This window comes from Balaenoptera ricei, chromosome 2, assembly GCF_028023285.1.
Source record: "Balaenoptera ricei isolate mBalRic1 chromosome 2, mBalRic1.hap2, whole genome shotgun sequence".
NCBI lineage: Eukaryota > Metazoa > Chordata > Mammalia > Artiodactyla > Balaenopteridae > Balaenoptera > Balaenoptera ricei.
In genome coordinates, this window is record NC_082640.1 from 80,280,778 (window position 1) to 80,300,126 (window position 19,349).

General features: G+C 35.8%; 1 protein-coding gene across 4 annotated transcripts in view; it reads left to right on the forward strand.

The window, feature by feature from the left end:
- PRTG (protogenin) overlaps positions 1-19,349 on the forward strand; it is a 121,713-nt gene that overhangs the window by 66,605 nt on the left and 35,759 nt on the right. For all 4 annotated transcript variants that reach the window (XM_059913235.1, XM_059913237.1, XM_059913236.1 and 1 more), the window contains one exon: positions 232-420. In XM_059913235.1, coding sequence (XP_059769218.1) covers positions 232-420 — 189 coding nt within the window. The remainder of the gene's footprint in view (positions 1-231; positions 421-19,349) is intronic.

The window sequence follows — 19,349 nt, forward strand, 5'->3', positions numbered from 1 at the left end:
CACATGTAATTTTGTTCTTATTTATATACCTTAGTTTTTTAGGTAGTATTTTATATTTTTAATTCTGTCTCAAAATTTAATATCATTGTGGAATTTTTAATATTAAGGTAAAGTAAAATTGTTGGAATTGAATTTTTATGCAACTGTTGGTTTAAAACAGAGAGAGCTATATACTATCCTGTGTTTTCATGTGCATTACGAGTTTCTTATACATCTGGTGAATTTTTCTAGCCCCTAAGTCTCCAGAGTTACATTTGGAGCCTCTGAATTGTACCACCATTTCTGTAAAGTGGCAACAGGATGCTGAGGACACAGCAACCATTCAGGGCTACAAGCTGTACTACAAAGAAGAAGGGCAGCAGGAGAATGGACCCATTTTCTTAGCTACCAGTGACCTTCTCTATACTCTCAGTGGTTTAGGTGAGTGAACCTGTACTGTGTTTTTCCTTTTTTCCTTCCTCCCTGACCAATTGGGAAAAAAGTTATAGGATATAAGGCAGAAGTAATGACTTAATGGTAAAAAGAAAAGAATTGACCCTGCTACATCATTGTGCATATTCTACTGCTTAAGTCAATGAATGGTCCTTGACTCACCATTGTGAGTGAATCGGTACAATGTCAGATAACCAGGTAATCTTTCTATCTTCTCCCCACCTTTGGGCATCGATTTTCTTTCTAAAGTTCACTTCTGGTGGAGTGAGAGCCTGATCAAGTCTTGTGACTGTGTGGTGGATGTAGAATAGAAATGTAAAATTAGGAATATCACCAAATGATCAGATAATACACAATAATTTAAGTTTAACTTAGAAATTGCCTGAGAGTGCCAGGTAGGTGTATTATTTTGCCTGTGTAAAAGGTATGTAAATTATGTACAAAATAATGCTCTTACATATGACCCATGTAACTGTAAATATTTACTTTATGTAGTTCTAACCCAGAAACACTAAAGAAAAAGCACTTAATTTTGTGTTTGGGTTCATCAGAATTCTGAAAGACACGTTTATTCCCTATTCATCCTCTCTTTGCACAGTGAAAGGATTTCATGATGAAAACATGTTTAGTAGACAGTAAAGACACTTATAACTACAGTAAATGCGTGAGTATAAACATACTCAAGGTGTAGAATGCACACTTAGCTATTTGTTGCTTGTGAGTAGATTTTTACCCTTAAGCACAAAGCAGCATCAACTAAATTCCTACTGGATTTTTATCACACCTTCTGCACATAATGGAAATTTACAAGCACTCTGGCTTTCCCTGTAACAGACTGCCCTTTGGAGTGCAGGAAGGGAAGAGGCACGGTGGTCCCACAGGGGACTGCTTCATTTTTTTCCCCTGGCCTCACGGCACAAGCTGTGAGAACAACATTAGACCCAAATCCCTGTGCAGTAAGAAGCAGTGGTGGGAATCTGTTTTCAGACCCAGGGACGCAGAACCCCATCTTCCAGTTCTTTGCCGTAATTTTTCAGGTGCCGTTTTGCTTGTAATCTTGTTGTGTTGGATTTTAATTGAATCTGCATTAGGTTAAGTTTCACAGTTGATCCCTGTCACACAGCTTTATAAAGGACGAGGAGAAGTTACATATGTTCCAGGGTGACCTTCCTTAAGCCATTGATACTCAGATGACGTTAGCCCAACCTACTGTCAGCCATTCAGCAGCATTTATTTCTAGCCATGCCTTCTCAGGGTGCCCTCCCTTTCCACATGCATGTCATTTAATCAAGAAAATTTTAGTCAGTATCAAGTAAGAAACAGGATTTGAGACAATTTTTGATGAAAAATCATACATCAAACTCAGTACCTCCAATTTCTTCACTGATAAGGAAGTATACATACATTGAAGATAACAAAACAGTAGATTGTTAGACAAGTCTTATTGAACATATAGGTAGCTTATTCTAAACAGGTGAATAATTTATTAGAAAAAAACAAAAGACTCCTGTGCTTGTGAAAAGTTTAGAGAAACATTTTATTGAAACTTAGCCAATTAAAAACAATTCTTTAAAATGTAAAATTTTTCTACAGATGGCATATATATATGAAGACGATCCATTGATTTTTGTTGAAATTTTTTGTAATCTCTGAATAATAGCTTTCCATCCTATATACCTTTATTTCTTCCTATGTTTTAAAAATAAATCGCATATATTCACTGCCTGTGTTTTTATGTCATAAAATCCTTTGCATGTGCCATTTGCAAAGGATTTAAAATCATTTCATAGTGCATAAAAGTAGGAAATGATTTTGTTATAGTCAGTATACCCCGTCTATTAAAATAGCCGCGTGTCTCCTGACTGGAGTCAGACTGAGTGGCTGGAGTAATTGCAGTGCAGGGTTGCAGAGTACTGTCTCACAGCCGTAGGGCTTTCTTGTTAGATGGCCCGTTCCATACCCCTGGCGTTGCCGTGTCCAGGGCTGGATCGGCTGACCGGCAGGGATGCAGTTGTGGGGATTCAGGCACTGTGCAGCTGTTGACTAGATCACCTTCAAGATGCCTTCTAATCTTGAGAGCCCTAGGGTCTCATCTTCCTTTTCTAGAAAGTCACTCTTGGGGCCTAGCCAAGCTTACAGCAGGCGAATGGGTTTAACCCACTAAGCAGGCAAGTGTTAACAGCCCTCACTCCTCTCCGTCTTACTTTTGGCTGTTGGGAGAGCAGTATGTTCTATTAACTGGACAACTGACCATCTGTGACCATTTTTAGCGAGAGCATCTGGCGGTAGCTGCCTGTTTAACAGAGTGTGATGTGTCTAGAGGGCAGTAGGTTAAGGGAACCCTATCTGTGTCTTACATGGTGAATACTTGCTTTTACTGAGCTTTTGCACATTAAAGAGACTCTAACCGGAACTAGATTTACTAAGTGGGCTTGGAAATGAAATTTAAATGCTTTTGTTTGCTGATTCAGTGTCAATTTGAGTAGGAAGCTGATGTCTCAAAATTTCATTTTCATACTAATCCCCTTTCTGATGCCCTTTTCGTTTCCACTGCAGGTAATGAAGTTTTCAATGAAAAAGTATGTTATTGGGACACAGTCTCCTTAGTAATACCTACAGTTCTTTGTTTCTGAAAGAAAGAAATAGGTGAATGAGCTCATACATTTCAATTCATTTAACAAGCATTTTAAATTCTTTTTTAAGTAAGGCATTATAGCACTGGATTAAAAAAAGTAACAGATGTGACCACTGCTAAAAACAAGGATTAAACCAAAAGATTAAGTTGAATCACTTGTCCAATTTTCTCCCAAATTTCTGATTAACTAAATTTAATTGTACTTAGTAATGAAAGTTATTTTAGAACATTTTACTGTAAACCCTCAAAGCTCTATTCCCTGAGATGTAGAATGTTTTGTTTTTTAAAGTGGCTAAAAAAGGTTCTTGTGTCTTTATTGGTATAATATAAATATTGGCAGAGCAGTGGAAGTATTTTTGACGTTGCTCGTTTGTTTTAGTTTAATGATTTTAATATATACAGTTTGATTTTATTGGAAGTGGTTTACTTTGGGGGAGTTGGATAAAAAGCACTAGGCTTGTGATTTAATGTTTATGTGATTTGTTCTAAATTGTGGTTTGCGGTTTTCTTCAAGATTTTGCATCTTCGTAGTAATGATTTTCACTTAGTTTTTTTTCCTTGGCACTTTCAGTGTTTAGTTCAGTTTTAAATAGAATTTTTAAATGTTTGTTTCATTCATCACACAATAAACTGAAGCAAAATTAATAGCACACTTGTGTTCCCTGATAATAGACTGATTGAAATCATTTGTTCCTCCTTTTTCGGTCTATTTCAGAAATTGGCTGCAAATTCTGAAGTTAGAGTTTCTAATTGCAAGAGGACTGTTTTCATAAGCTGATTGTCAGAAACTGTTCTTAATTGTTTTGTCTGTGTAGAATAGAGTGAAAAGGGGGGATTATTTAGATAGTGCTGTTGTTTAGCATTTAGGACACTGATGTTAGATAATCTTTAGCTTCTTTTTTGTCAATGAATTTGTGCTATTAAATTTCACAGCGAGCATGATTAATGAGCATTCTGTTTAGCACCGATTGTGAAGATCCAAAATATTTAAAATCACACCTTCAAAACTCAGATCTTTTTTTGAGAAATCTAAAGTTATAACTCCCAGTTTCTGCTGGGAGTAGGAGTCTGAAGAAACAGTCCCTGGTTAATGATGTAATTTTTGAAGAAACAGTCCCTGGTTAATGATGTACTTTTAGAGTCCCTTAGCCAGTTTGTATAGAAGCATGGTAAAATTAAGTCAGATTTCTGGGTGTTATCTTTCACTGTAGTAGAATAGGATTTGGTTGTGTGGCTACATATCTCAAGAAAGAAAACAGAGAACTAGCACTGGTGAGCCAAATTGATATAGCTGGAGGCAGTTGTAAGCTTTCCTTTAGTCGAGGCAGAACAAGATTTTGTGGCATAAAGGAGACCACTTCGAGACCACTTTGAGCAGAGAGGGATCATTGTGAACCTTACTATAATAGCGATTTTGTCTCGAAGAGAATTAGAATCACTCAGTTTACGAAATATGGAAGTCACGTTTTAAAGCAAGCCAAAGTCTTTTCAGAGACTGTCTTCCCTCACCCCTCTCACACAAGGAAGCCTTAGATAACACTCAGAAAATCTTTGGAAACATGCTACAGGTGAAAATCCTTATAATGTGGTTGGTCTGCAAATTTCACATAAGATGGAGTAAAAAATACACTATATTTTATAACAAAATCTTCCTAATTGTGAATAATTTCAAGTGTATAGTTCCATACTGACTTAGCCTATAAATTCATTTCAGATAATCTGGTGCTTTGATACTGACTACCAGCTTAAATGTCATTATAGATGCCAGGAGTCTTCCATGCTGAAGTAATGTATAGTCGACAACATAAATGTCATTAAGCATTCTGTCCGGATTAGCTTTGACTTCATAAAGCAGCACTGGTTTCTGTGAGATCACTTTGCATTTATTTAACAGACCATTTTTAGGCTTGGTGTAAAAATGCCATTAACGTTATTGCTGTCATTTACCACAGGAAAGATCTTTGGGGACATAACCTCACATTTTTTGCCCCTCTTCAGTTCTTCCTGTGCTTTACCACAGTTAATTTTTACTTTTAGTAGAAATAGTTGCTCTGAGCAGTATCTGATTGCATTCTTTCATTCTTTTCAAATAATTACAAAATAAGTTCATTTAACTGAAGTCAGTAGACTTCTTAAAGAAATGATTTTGGAAACCACCTACTATGTAGGCCATAAAATTGACTGTGAGTACAAATTATAACATAACAAAGGGAACATTTGAAAAGTACTGTATTTCACTTCCTTCACTGTTAAATATCTTTTAAGTTATTATGTTGTGTTTAATCTTTTATCAAGACAAAACATGCTGAAACTTAAACACAGACTTTAGGGAATACTGAACTATTTATTCCTAATTTATCAAGGGAGTAAAAATTTTTGAAAATTCCCTTCTCTGCAGTATCCAACAATGCCAAATATGATTGATATTCAAATCACATTTTAGAACCTTAATACTTAAAATAAAAAAAAAAATACTTAAAAAACCAATACCTCAAAAGAAATGGAGCATCCACTTCTAAAAAATCCCATTACTAAAAACGTGCTGCTACATTAAGACAATAAAAAAGATTTTCATTTGCCAATTTGCAACTACCTCTAGTTAAAGACAGAATGTTTGCAGGTTGATGAAACTGTAAGAACTATACAAAAGTTACAGTTAATCATCTGTTTATCTTTCCTTAAATTCTTTTTCTAGGATGAAAGGTAATCTTCCATTTTAAAATATTTTTGATGCTCTCTGGACAAAATTAGAGACCTATCTCTTCTCTCTGGAAAAAATCTTGCTCAGCTTTTAAGTCTTAACTCTTCTGGGAATCCTCTTGTGACCCCAAATGGTGTCAGTCATTCCCATGGTGCGTCATCTACAATGCTTTATTATGGGAGGCACGTGGCACTGACAGTTAAAAGAAAAACATCAGTTGACTAAGCTTCATGTCTACTGCCTAGGTTTAACTTACAAGCTCCACAGCTTATTAACAAATTAAATCCTCGTTGTTTGCCTAATCTTTTAAATAAGGATAATAATAATAATAGCTATTTTAGAATGTTAGGAAGATTTAATGACATAATACACATAAGGGTTAACATTGCATTGTAAATTGCATTGTAAGTCCTCAACAAATGTTAGCTGTTGTAGTTGCTTTTACAATAACATAGTTCTCTTCCGAGTGTAGAGTCTGAAAATCTGTATTTAAAAAAAATTTTTTCCCATATAACTTATCATGATCATTAGATATGGAAACCACTACTTCTTGAGCTTTAATATGTGTTTGAATTTACCCAGGGACCTTGTTAAAATTTAGTAGGTCTGGGTGAAGCCTGAGATTTTTGCATTTCTGCTCACTTTGAGAAACAAGGGTCTAGACCAGGGCCAGGCAAATTTTTTCTGTAATGAGCCAGAGAGTAAATATTTTAGGCTTTGTGGGCTTTATGAACTGAATGTTTATTTTCCCACTAAATTCATATGGTGAAGTCCTAACCCCTAATGTGACTGTATTTGAAGATAGAGCCTTTGAGAGAGTGACAAATGTTAAATGAGGTCATAAGGGTGGGACCCTAATCCAATAGGGCTGGTGCCCTTAGAAGAAGAGGAAGAAATACCAGAGCTCTCTCTCCACCATATGAGGCAAGGAGAAGGTGTCTGTCTACAAGCCAGGAAGAGAGCTCTTACCAGAAACGGACTCCTGCCAGACCTTGATCTTGGACTTCCCAGTCTCCAGAACTGTGAGAAGTTAATTTCTGTTGTTTAAGCCATCCAGTCTATGGTGTTTTGTCATGGCAGCCTAAGCAGACTAATACAGTGGGCCATATGGTCTCTTCCACTGCCACTGTAGCACAGAGCAGCATAGAAAATTCATAAATGCATGGGTGTTGGTTATGTGCCAGTAAAAAGCCTTACTGTATTTATGGAGACTAAAATTTGAGTTTCATATAATTTGGACGTGTCACAAAATATTGCTTAAAATTTTTTCTGACCACTCAAAAATATAAAAAACCATTTTTAGTTGGCAGGTAACCCAAAGACAGTAGACCATATTACCATGGTTTGCCAATTCCAGATGTAGACTTTATAGTCCTTGCTCTTTAAAGTGTGGTCCCAGGCTCAGCAGCATAATCTAGAATTTTACTTAAATGCTGAATTTCAGGCTCCCCCTGTCCCTTCCCCAGACCTACTGAATCAGAGTCTCCATTTTAATATAATTACTAGGTGACGAGTATGCACATAAAAGTGGAAACACTGGTCTAGATGACCTAGTAATATTCTTCCTAAATAGTCAATGTTAATTCTTTATAACTTAATAACTCTTAGCTCTAGTTTGTTATTCTTGTTGGAAATCTTTCAGAAATTTGTTATTGTGCCTTCTAGGTTCCCATATTTCTGACTCTCTTAATTGTCAGGCCAGTTATAATTTTTAGTTATTGTTACTACTAAACCTTTCTTTAGTCCATGTTTACTGCACTTCTTACTGCTTATCTTGTTTCTAGTCACACTTCCCCATACTTCTCAGCTTACACATGGAGAAAAACATGGCCTTTCATGAGTATCATCATTCAGTCAGTACATTTCTTCCCAAACATCCAAGGAGTGGATGAATCACAGGCTTTCAGGTATAATCTTCTCGTTTGGGCCCTTCGTTTCTATATTCTGTTTGCCACTGATACTCATTTACCAAACTCACTATGTGGTAGTCCCTACATTAGAACACAGCCATATTTAATGTAAGCATGATCATAGCATTTGGGGAACTTAGGAGGAAGAATGATAATTAAATAAGCAATTAAAATAAGGTGTGATGAACTCCTTGATAGTAGATGTCAGATTGCTGTTACGACACCTGGCAGGAGCCTCTGACCTATTTTAGGGCTAAAATGGGGATGGCTTTCAAGAAGAAATAACATTTATGTTGAGATCTAAAGGAAGATTAGCATTAGCCAGGCAAAGGGGCAGGGGCAGGGGCAGATACAGGTTATGTGGAGCCTGATAAAATAAAATAATATATAATAAAATAAGTTGAAATAATATAAAAATACACTGTAGTACAGTGTCTTTAATAGACCCCATGCAGGTCAAGGGCTCTGAAAGTTAAGCTTCATAGCTTCAGGGTAAATCTGCCTCTACAAAGAGGGAATGGCAGAACCCAGGAAATACTCAGGGAATGCTGAAATTTATGTGGGGTGGCCAGGCGGTGAGGGAGACGATGTTCTGGAGGAACTAAGTGTTACTATGACCAGAGTGAAATTGGAGAGGCCTGCAAGAGGCCAGCACCTGGTAAGGCACGTGAGGGAATTTGGGCTTTGTCCTAAGGGCAGTGTGAAGCCATTAAATGATTTTAAGCAAGCGAATGGCCTGATTAGATTTATGTTTAGAAATATCTTTCTGTTGCAGTGTGTAGAACATAATATAGAGAAATGAGACACAAAAGCAGCTCAGAACTGCTTCCTCCCTGAAAGAGGTTTTGTGAACTTTCTTTTTACTTTCTGGTTCAGACATGTTATAAAAGTCTATACTCCAAGTTTGCTGTAGTCCCTACTGTACATGGCAGTTTCCATGTACACAAATGGTAAATTAAAATTCCTTTAGAAAACAGCTTATTCTGTTGTTTTAAATCGCTATATACTCAACTTTTGGGGATTATAATCATTGTATAATATAATATCCACCAGATCAGCAAATTTGGAAATTTCACTGTGCAGACCCTCTTCAAAAATCATTTACAGAGTGTTAGGTAATATTGATCCCATATCTGGAAAAAAAAAAAACCCTACCATTTTAACATATAAGGGAAAGGTATTTGGACCTTTGGCTTATGCCTCCCTTTAAGCCAGTTCTATAACTGTGTTAGTTAAAGTGTTTTAATTTATCCTTCATTTTGGTTGAGTAAACTCTCAGGAGGCATCCAGTCATATATCTAATAACATATTCTATCCCCTGAGAAAACCTAATTACTCTTAATTTGGTCATCTCATTTTAGGTAACTGTGATAGTGCCAAATTAATTAAATTTTATGTTTTTAAATGATCAAAGAAATAAACATAGCCATGGATTCCATAAACCCATAACGCGAACTGTTCTTTGAATCGACAGCATGAAGCCAGGAGCGTTTAGTAGTCCCTCGAAAGGAGAATATTTTTCAACCCACTCAGCTGCTATCATTGAGCTTCACGATGGGCTCTGAGAGCTACAGCACCGTTTGTAAAGCCCTCATTAGCACTGTGTGAGTACAGTGAGTACAGTGTTTTATGGAACTCAGTAGGCCTCAGATAAAGAGACTCCTATGCTTTCCTGGGGCTGGTCTCTTGGGCCCTACTAGAAGGCTTATAACACAGAAGCTCTTTGGCCTTGCAGATCAGTTGCGCTCCATTTAGAAATTACTGATAATGGGCTGCAGTTACCGTTAAATTAGTGTAAATTAATTACCAGCAAATTAATTGCAAAATTGAAACCATCCCCACAACATGCAGTTTTGACTTCTGTGATTTCTTCTCCTAACTCCTCATGAAGACATTGCCTAGAAGATAGTGCCAATTAGAAATGCAGAATTTCTAATTTTAGGGTTGATACAATACACATTTTTCTCAGAAGTTCCTATGTATGTGTTCGCCATTATTTTTAAAATTTAAAAATTAGCGTATATTGATTGAATGCACATACTCACCAGGCCCTGGATTGGGCACAAGGAACCTGAATGTAAAATGGCATGCTTGCCTCCAAAGTGTTTAAGTTCAGCCTGGAGGACCTATCAGTGTTCATAGGAAAATGTGCTGATAGACAAAATTGAGGTGTAGTCAGACTACTCTGAAAGCACAGAGGATAAATGACTAATTTTACTGTATGCTAAAAAATTGCCCAGTAGAGAAATGGAGGAAAATCATTCCAATCATAGGAGCTTAAAATGTACAGAAACAAAAAGATTAAAAGAGGTAACCTCATTGGTTTGCTATGGCTAAAACATGGGTTGCTATGGGTAGGAGTTACGGAAGCTAAAACCATAGAGTTAACTAGGTCCCATGTTTTAAGGACCCTGTGTACCTTGATAAGTCAGTTAGTCTTTGTCTTATCTTGTTAGTAGTGCAGAGCCATCAAGTTTTTAAGTGAGAAAATGACATGGCTTGTTCAGACAGATAACTGGTAACCATATTGTAGAGGATAGGTTTAAAGAATGCAGTGAGCGTGAGCCAGGGAGGGAGGGGGCTACTGAAGACAGGAAATCAATAAAATGGTTGTTGAAATAATCTAAAATAATAAGTATAAGCTAAGACAGTAGTTCATTGGAGAGAAGGCAGGTGTGAAGTTTTTCACGCTTAGAACTTGACCGATTACATGTGGGCCTAATGGGAGACCTTCATATATAGGGATTACACCTAAGGGGTCTATGAAAAGATGCTCAACATCATTAGCCATTACCAAAATGCAAATTAAAATTTTTTAACTACAATAAGATACCACTACATACGTATTGGAATGACTAAAATTTTTTTAAATGTCAAAACTGCCAATAACAAGTGCTGACATGGATACAGAACACCTGGAACTCTTATGCATTATTGTAGGAATGCAAAATGGTACAGCCACTCTAGAAGACGGTTCAGTGCTGTCTTATGAAGTTAAACATGCCTGTGCCATGTGACCCAGCAATCTCATCCTACGTGTTTACTGTAGAAAAATGAGAACTGATGTTCACACAAAAACCTATACATAAAATGTATAGCTCAATTCACAGTCCCCCCAGACAGGAAACCACAGTTGTCCTTCAGTGGGTGAGTGGATAAACAAACTGTGATATACCCATACCATTGAATTACTCCTCAGCAATAAAAAGCAATAAACTATATGGCTACTTGCGATAGTTTGTTGATGAATATTGGCATTATGCTGAGTGAAAGAGGCTGGTCTCAATTTTTTTTTAATATTTATTTATTTGGCTGCGCCAGGTCTTAGTTACTGCATGTGAGATCTTCGATCTTCATGGTGGTATGTAGGATCTTTAGTTGAGACGTGTGGGATCTTTTAGTTGTGTCATTTGAACTCTTAGTTGAGGCATGTGGGATCTAGTTCCCTGACCAGGGATCAAACCCAGGTCCCCTGCATTGGGAGCGTGGAGTCTTACCCACTGGACCACCAGGGAAGTCCCCATTTATGTGACATTCTTGAGAAGTCAAAACTATAGGGATGGAGAACAGATGAGTGATTGCCATGGATTGGGGTGGGAGTAGGATTTAACTACAGAGGGGCAGCACCAGCAGTTTCTTGATATGATGGAATTGTTCTGTTTCCTGATTGTGGTGGTGGTTACACAAATCTGTGCATGTGTTAAATAGAACCATACACCCCCAAAATGTCAGTTTTAAAATTTAAAATGGAAGACTGAGGGTTTTGAGATAAGATGGCCAGGCTTTGAATTCTAGCTCTCCACACACTTGATCTTGGTCAAGTTACTGCACCTCCAGGAACCTCAATTTGCACAATGTCCAGGATGTTGAGGATTAAGTGTGCTAGTACATGTAGAACCCTCAACAAGGTGCACTGGTACATAGTAAGTGCTCAGTAACTATTAGCTGTTTGTAAATATGATTAGGTGAGGAAGAAGTTGGACCAGTTCTCGAGAGCTCTGGGTGGACAATACTTTAATTGGAGTAGAGCTTTAGGAGTTAAGACCAGGTTTGGAAAAGTGGGAGATATTAAGTTCAGTTTTGACCATGTTGAGTTGGAAAGGTTGGTGTTCTGGTGGAGATGTCTCTAGCAGCTTAGTATATGGTTTCAATTTCAGAAGCTCTGAAATGGTGAATCATTGGTGTGCAGTTTGGAGTTAAGCCTACACACTGATGCTGTCCTGCTGCAAGGGACCCAGCATCTTTCTGTCTTAGCTGCAAAGATTTGAGCAGAAGAAACCATTGTCAGCATAATTGTAAAATGAAAGACATTAGGTCATTTTCGGGAAAGTGGGGCACATCCAACAAATCTCATTGAAATTTCTCTTACTATGTGAAATTTTGAACATTCTCATTTTCTGAGTTGTCACTTTCAGTGCTATCTTTTTTTTTTTAATCATTTTCATAGACCTTAGGAAACTGAAATTCTTTCCATATAGATGAGGTCATATTTATATTCTTAATTTGGTGCAATTCTAAACATTTATCAGTTTCTTTTACTTGCCGCAAAAGATAGAGGAATTTTGATTAAGAAAGAAGCAAAAGGGATTAGACAAACCATTGCTGCTATATTATGGGAGAAATATAGTTGGCAAATTCCAGATTGTATCTTGTAGCAGATCACAGAAGATATTTTGCCCTCTTCAGTATATGAAAGCCTTTCTGTAGCTTTTTTTTTTGTAACTCAGTTGAATGTAATAGCAGTACTGTTAAAATTTGCATTTCTGCCTCTTAAATTCAGAGGATTGCAAAAAGCATTAAAATGACAGTGTCTCCTGAAAGAATAAATGCCTTTTATTCTTGTGCTGTATCGGAATTGTTATCAGTGGCACCCTATGGGATGTTACACTCAACAGTTTTACTTCCCACTTTAAAAAGATTGTTTTGGTGAGAGAGAAGAAAGGCAACAATAAATGCCTATGTTTTCTTAAATATGTTTCTCCATCTTTAAAAAGATATTAAGGTTCAACTTTCCATATCATAGCCAAAAACATAATTGGGAAAAGAATTTTGATAGTTTTTCCTGGACTTTTATATTCTTAGTCTTGAGTAGTCATTACCTTTCAAAATGCTCTAAAACGTGAAAAGCTCTGAAAAACATTTGTCTTGTTAGTAAATGAGGTATAATTTGTGAACAAAAAAAACCTACTCTTTTTTTTTTAAAGGATAAAGCAAAGTTGTTTTTTTTTTCAAGAATGAAATTGATGTATTTGCCTAAATGGTCATCACTTTTGTGGGTTTGAAGTTGTTTTACTGCTTTAGCAGCTGTGTGGCAAGTTTTCTAGGAGACAATGGTGGTGGGGAGGGAAACTGGTTGCATCTGGTTTCCCTTTGTAAAATGCCTGAAAAGTTGATATTTAGTAGTTTTCTTGAGAAAGCAGTTCATCTATAGAAGAGGAATCTTTTAGTACCTAAATTAGCTTGCTGTGTTTCATATGCATACGTTTTGTTTTCTTTAAAAAAAAGGAGAAAGAAAGAAAGAAAAGAATAAAGAAAATCATCTACTCTAAAACTACATAGCACAGATAACCCTTTGACCTTTGGTGCTGGGGTAAAGATTTACAGTACTTGTGGAGCCTCACTTCTCATGCCTGACTGAAAAGAACCCTAAATAAAGTAAGGCCCCTGTGGAGATGGGGAAAATAAGCAGGATAAGGAAGTTCCATTATTTCAAGTGGCAGTGTTTTTTTTACCAGTCTATAAAGTGAAATACCAATTGTGATGTGTTTCCACTTTTGAGTATGAGGTCACTTAAGTTTGGGGTCTGATGTTAGAGTAGTTAAGAGTTGGGGATGCCAGAGGCAAAGTGTCCTTCACTGCTTCCTTCACTCTCAGCAAATACCCCTTCCTGCTGGCTCCCTCAAAGTAAATTTCCACTTGAAATATCTTTTCTTTAGGGAAAGCAAAACAACAGAAAACTTACAAAAAAAAACCAGAAACAGGCGCTATTGAAATATGAGTGAGAATGGGAATTGCCAATTGTTTCTCTCTTTGTGTGTTAAGTAGTCAAATTTTTCTTCAGATATCAAATATAAAAAGTATATGAGAACAAAATTAGTCCCGCTGTTTGTCTCCAGGAAAAGTATTTTTTAAAATTTATTTCATTCAAGTATAGTTGACACACAATGTTGTGTTAATTTCTGCTGTACAGCAAAGTGATTCAGTTATACATATGTGTACATTCTTTTTCATATTCTTTTCCATTATGATTTATCATAGGATATTGAATATAGTTCCCTGTGCTATAGAGTAGGACCTTGTTGTTTATCCATCCTGTATATAATAGTTTGCATCTGCTAATCCCAAACTTCCAATCCATCCCTACCCCACAGAAGAAGAATTTTTAACTTCATTGCAAATGACACCAAATTAAGATCTTTGAAGAAACTTTAATAATTTACTATCTAATGATGTTCATATCTATTTAATAATTATTTAACTAATACTTTTATCCTGAATCTTTAACCTTATGTATCTAGCTCCTAAAATATCCCAGTAGTCTCTATAGCACTTTGTATTTACATTTTGAAGTTTATTTATTCAATTTATCTTCTGTTACATTTTCTGCTTCCTTTCTACATGTGCTAATAAAACCTCATTAAAATGGTAACAAATAAAAGCCATGTTTCTTTGGTATTAGGAAGATGCTCATAGTTATTGATCAGCTCTTGATTGTTTTATAGGCCAGAACTTTTCCAGTGGTAATTTTATAAGTGAAGGAAAAATTTCAATAAGCTTTGCCTTCTTATTTAAAAATAAGAATCTGTAAGCATGGTAAAATGCTTGACATGAATTGCGAACAACAGTTTTCCTTACAGAAGGGAAAACTCTTGTTTTAGGAAATTAAATCAGTACTATCCATTAATCATACTGCATGTCAACCCTCAGACCACTCTGGAAGTTTCTGGTGAATGTAAAGAATCTTTAGATGTGTGAGGTCTTTAAAGATCTAAGTTAAAGGAGAGGAGGTTTGTTAAATACCACATTAGCACATGAAAGAAACTTCAGGGTGGATAGAAAAAAAACATTTGCTGCATAGCAGTAATTATACTTGGGGGTTTTGTTTTGTTTCTGTTTTAAGCTTGTTCTTAAAAAAACTTAGTTAATGCAAATGAAATGTTAAGCTTTGTACAGATTATACACACCATGAGGTGGAGGGGAGCTAGCTACAAGACAAGCATTACTGTAGGAAAGTATTTTTTATCTTAGCCTTTAAAAATATTTTTGTATGTTTATTTCACAATGTACATAATAGGACAGTCACACATGTATATATGTTATAAGTATGCTTGCTAGAAAAAAGTTACTAATGGGGGGTAAAATGAAAAAAATGTGGAGACCACTATTCTAAAATAGATGATTGGTTATTTCTAACTAACTACCACAGTTATGAAACGTTACAATCTAGAGGATGAAACAGACGTTAATCAAATCACCATATAAATTGTAATTGCAAGCTTTTGTAAGTGCTGCGATGGAAAAGCATAGGGAGTGATAAGTTATAGGGGACACCATATAGTTTGCAAGTGGGCGTTGGGTTAGGTTTCCCTGAGATACTGATGATGAATTGAGATCTAAAGGATAATAGAAGTTAACTAGGTGAAGGACCTTAATGGAACAATGAAAGACTTAAAGGAGGCATGACATAAACATAGTCATAGACTAATCATCAAAGCAGGCTAAATACTGGTATATTTTCCTATCTAAACAACTTGATTTATCAGTTCATTTGGATAAGCTGCTGTGATAACATAATCCTGACAGTTTATTGAAATTGTACTTTTCTCTTCCATTTTGAGATGTTTGAACTCTTCAAAGACTTTGCATAACATCCCAGAACATAGGCTGTCCTATGTAAGTGGAGGCTTCTTGAATTGGCCAAGATAGGTGACTCCATTGACACTTACCTTATCATAGAAACTAGAGCAGTTGCTTCAGCTGAAGGTAAAAATGGCATCTTAGCTTTCTCAGCATGCCAGGATGTTAACAATAACTTAGGAAACCTGTGCAGACGGTAGGCACCACATTGTGCCTGATTATCACAGCTTATACATCTTCCCTGGTAGATTTTGTAAATGTATCTAGCTAGTCATTATTTCAAATTTATATACCTCCTGCTTCCTTCTAAGAAAGATTTGGAGTAACTCAATACAGAAACACAAAATTCAACAAAATAAAGAAATAGGTGATATAAGGCCCAGTGTTAGTAAGTGTTTGGGATTAAAGAACACTCATATTAATAGTGGGAGTGTAAATTGATACACAGCTTTTCTAGGGATAATTAGGCAACACCACCAGGGGGTGGAATAATATACACTCTTTTACCCAGCAACTCTATTAATAGAACCTGTCATAAGAAAGTATTATGAACATGCACAGTAGTGCATGTTCACTGTAGTGTATGGGGTCAGTTATAACTGTGAAAAGCTGGAGAAAACCTAAACGTTCAGCTACAGAGGTTTAATAAAGTAAACTTGGTATATCCATACAATTTGAATAAATGTAGACATTAGAAGGAATGTTTTAGAATATTTAATAATAGGAATAGTTGTCCATAGGATATTAACTGAAAAAAGCAGGTTATGAAATATGAAATATACTGAGTATGGCTGCCTATGGATAGGAAAGGGAATGAAAAAAACATACAAACTAATGTTCACAGTGCTTATCTCTGGGTGCTGGTTTTAAGGATATTTTATTTTTATTTCTTTTGGCCCGAGTTATATAAATTTTCTGTAACAAACATGTATTTGATCATAATGAGAAAAAACAGTAAAGTATATTTTAATTGACTATACTTAGATGAAGAAATTGGAGCAAAGACAAATCAAGATTGAGTCAGTGAAACCAGGATAACGACTTCTTTGTTGCATGCCGTAAGATACTGTACAGTTGCTAGAAATGCCTATAAATTTAGCTATGAGAGCTTCCTTGCAGCCAAAGCAAACCACAAACACTGGTAGCTGCGGGGAACAGGATATTTTAATTATTAGGAGATTTTAATATACTAACTAAATTCCCAAAATACAGTACCTCCGAAAAAACCACATGCTCACATTGTTGGAGAGTCTCTGTGAATCTGTATTGAAAACTAGATTATGCTTGACAATGACTTAAGCTTTAATAAGGGAAGAAGATTCCTGTAGTTTCTAGGATCATTTAACAAGTTACAGCGTTTTGGATGACCTAGAGATACTAATGGAGGAAACAACTAAAATAATTTTTTTGAACTTTCACCTTTCTCCATCTGGATGACCAAGTATGATGATTTTTAGTATGGCTTCCCTTTCTTGAATACACTTCCACTCTTTTCATAAAATGGCCTTTTGTCTCAGAAGAAAAATCATGGCAGATGGGCCTTAATTCTGACCCTATAAAACTATAGAAACTATATTTGAAACACTCTTTTTAAAAGGCCCTTTTTTCTATGCACGTATCCACTCTGAGAAATTACAGTGATTGTTTTAATCATGTTAATTCTCTGTCCCATGTTAACTGAATTGCACACTTTATGGCCCTGATTTCTTGGTTTACTCTATTCCCAGGCTGTGTATATTACAAATTGGCTTTCCAGTGTGAGTCATTGAGAATTAAGGAAACAAATCTGCATTTGCATTATTTATGTACAAAGTCCCAGATATTTCTAGAAATCTTATAAGAACCCTAAAAACAAGTTGGTACTTTTCATTGTCTTGTCAGGCAAGAGTTGAATACAAACATTCATATGGATAAATATAGATAAATATAGAGATAAAATTGGCCACTAAGAAAACACTATTCTGGAGTTAGGAAAGCTTTTGAAACTATGATAGTTGCTCTTCAACAAGAAATATAACAAATTTGCAGTTACAAAAAATGTGTATTTTAAGTTATATTTCCCTTAATAAAAAAACCCTATATTAAAGTCATAGTCTAACCTGTGTAATATTCTTGCCAAAAACATTTAGTCTGGATCTAACAATGAGGAAACAATTAGATAAATCCAGATGTGAGATAGTCTATAAAACATCTGGACTGGATTCTTTAAAGATGTCATTGTCATTGTCACAAAAGATAGGAAAAGGACAGGGAGCAATTCTAGATGAAGAAGCAGTGTGTGACCCTCAGTTGGATTCAGGAATTTGGGCGGGGGTGGGGAATATAAAGGACATTATTGGTGGGAAATTTAAAAATAGACTATGTATCAGATAAAATTGTGTCATTGTTAAATTTATTGGATGTAATAATGGTATTGTGGTTTTATAGGTTATATATGTTTCACCTTGTTCTCAGGGGAAACATGTCCAAGTATTTCGGTGTGAAGTGTACTGATAATTCAACAAAAGAAAAAGTGGTGTGTATATGTACACTTGAACACATGCACATACAGATAAGAGAATAAGAAATAAGGAAAATATGTCAAAGTGTTTAAAAAATAATTTAAAAGGTTAAAAATGCTCTGTGCTGTGTGTTTAATTAGTTCCTCCAAGTTAGGAATGGTTTTACAATGATTATGCACATGGTTAAAACGACAGCACTTCTGAAATAACAATTGATTATATAAAACAATTTTCTGGAGATGTGTGGGATATTTAAGAGTTATATCAATTGGCATACATTGTAATATAATTTTACCTACTGAGAAAAAAAATACAGAAAATCAGTTTCTTATTCATACTATCCAGTAACCCTTCCAATTAAAGCTCACTTGAGGAACTAAAAACTGAAATTATTTCCTTAAACAACTAAATATTTCTTCTGTCCTTGGAACGTTTATAAACTGGTGTTTATAATAATATATTTCTTTTTTTTGGCTGCGGCTTGCGGGATCTTGGTTCCCCAACCAGGGATTGAACCCAGGCCACAGCAGTGAAAGCGCCGAGTCCTAACCACTGGACCACCAGGGAATTCCCTTATAATAATATATTTCAGATTGAATATAAGAAACCTTAGGTCTTCTGTTGAATATTTTATTTCTCAGAAAATGTTTTTAGTTTAACTTCATATGCTCAGATTGCTTCAGATTCTCTATCATATGTGTTGAAAACTATTTAAAGATATACTGAATAACTTCCAAGCACCCCCAGACATCTTCAGTGTCTTTCAGTACCTGAAAGATTTAAGGTTTATATAGAATTTGAGTGGACTGTTTATAGCCAATTAACATGGTAATGACCTGCACCTGCTTGTATCAAACTCCCAGAATTCTCTCATCTGCTAACATTAAAATCAATTTTGAAGTGGTACATTCAGCAACGTTTAAATAAATTGCTGTAATATAGTGCTTTTTGTGAGTTCTAAAGGAGGCATAAATAAACAACGCAATCATGTTTTATCACTATGATTGATGAAGCTGATATTTTACCAGCTTGCATTTCCTACTTGAGAAGAAATTTAAGACTGGTTTCAAGCTGTCTACCTGCTTCTCTCCCATCTTGTAAGCATGCTTTTAACTGCCGAGGGCTGAGATTTGGAGGAATGGTTATCAGACCACAGATGTTTTTGCCATGAAACGGTGCACCTCCAACCAAGTCACCGTGGTTCAGGAGATGATAGATGGTATTTTCATGTTGCCTCACAGAAAGGTCAAAATGGCATGGCGAGCCCATGACAGTGAAAGGGAGAAATGTTAGTCCTGGAAGGAAATTTATTT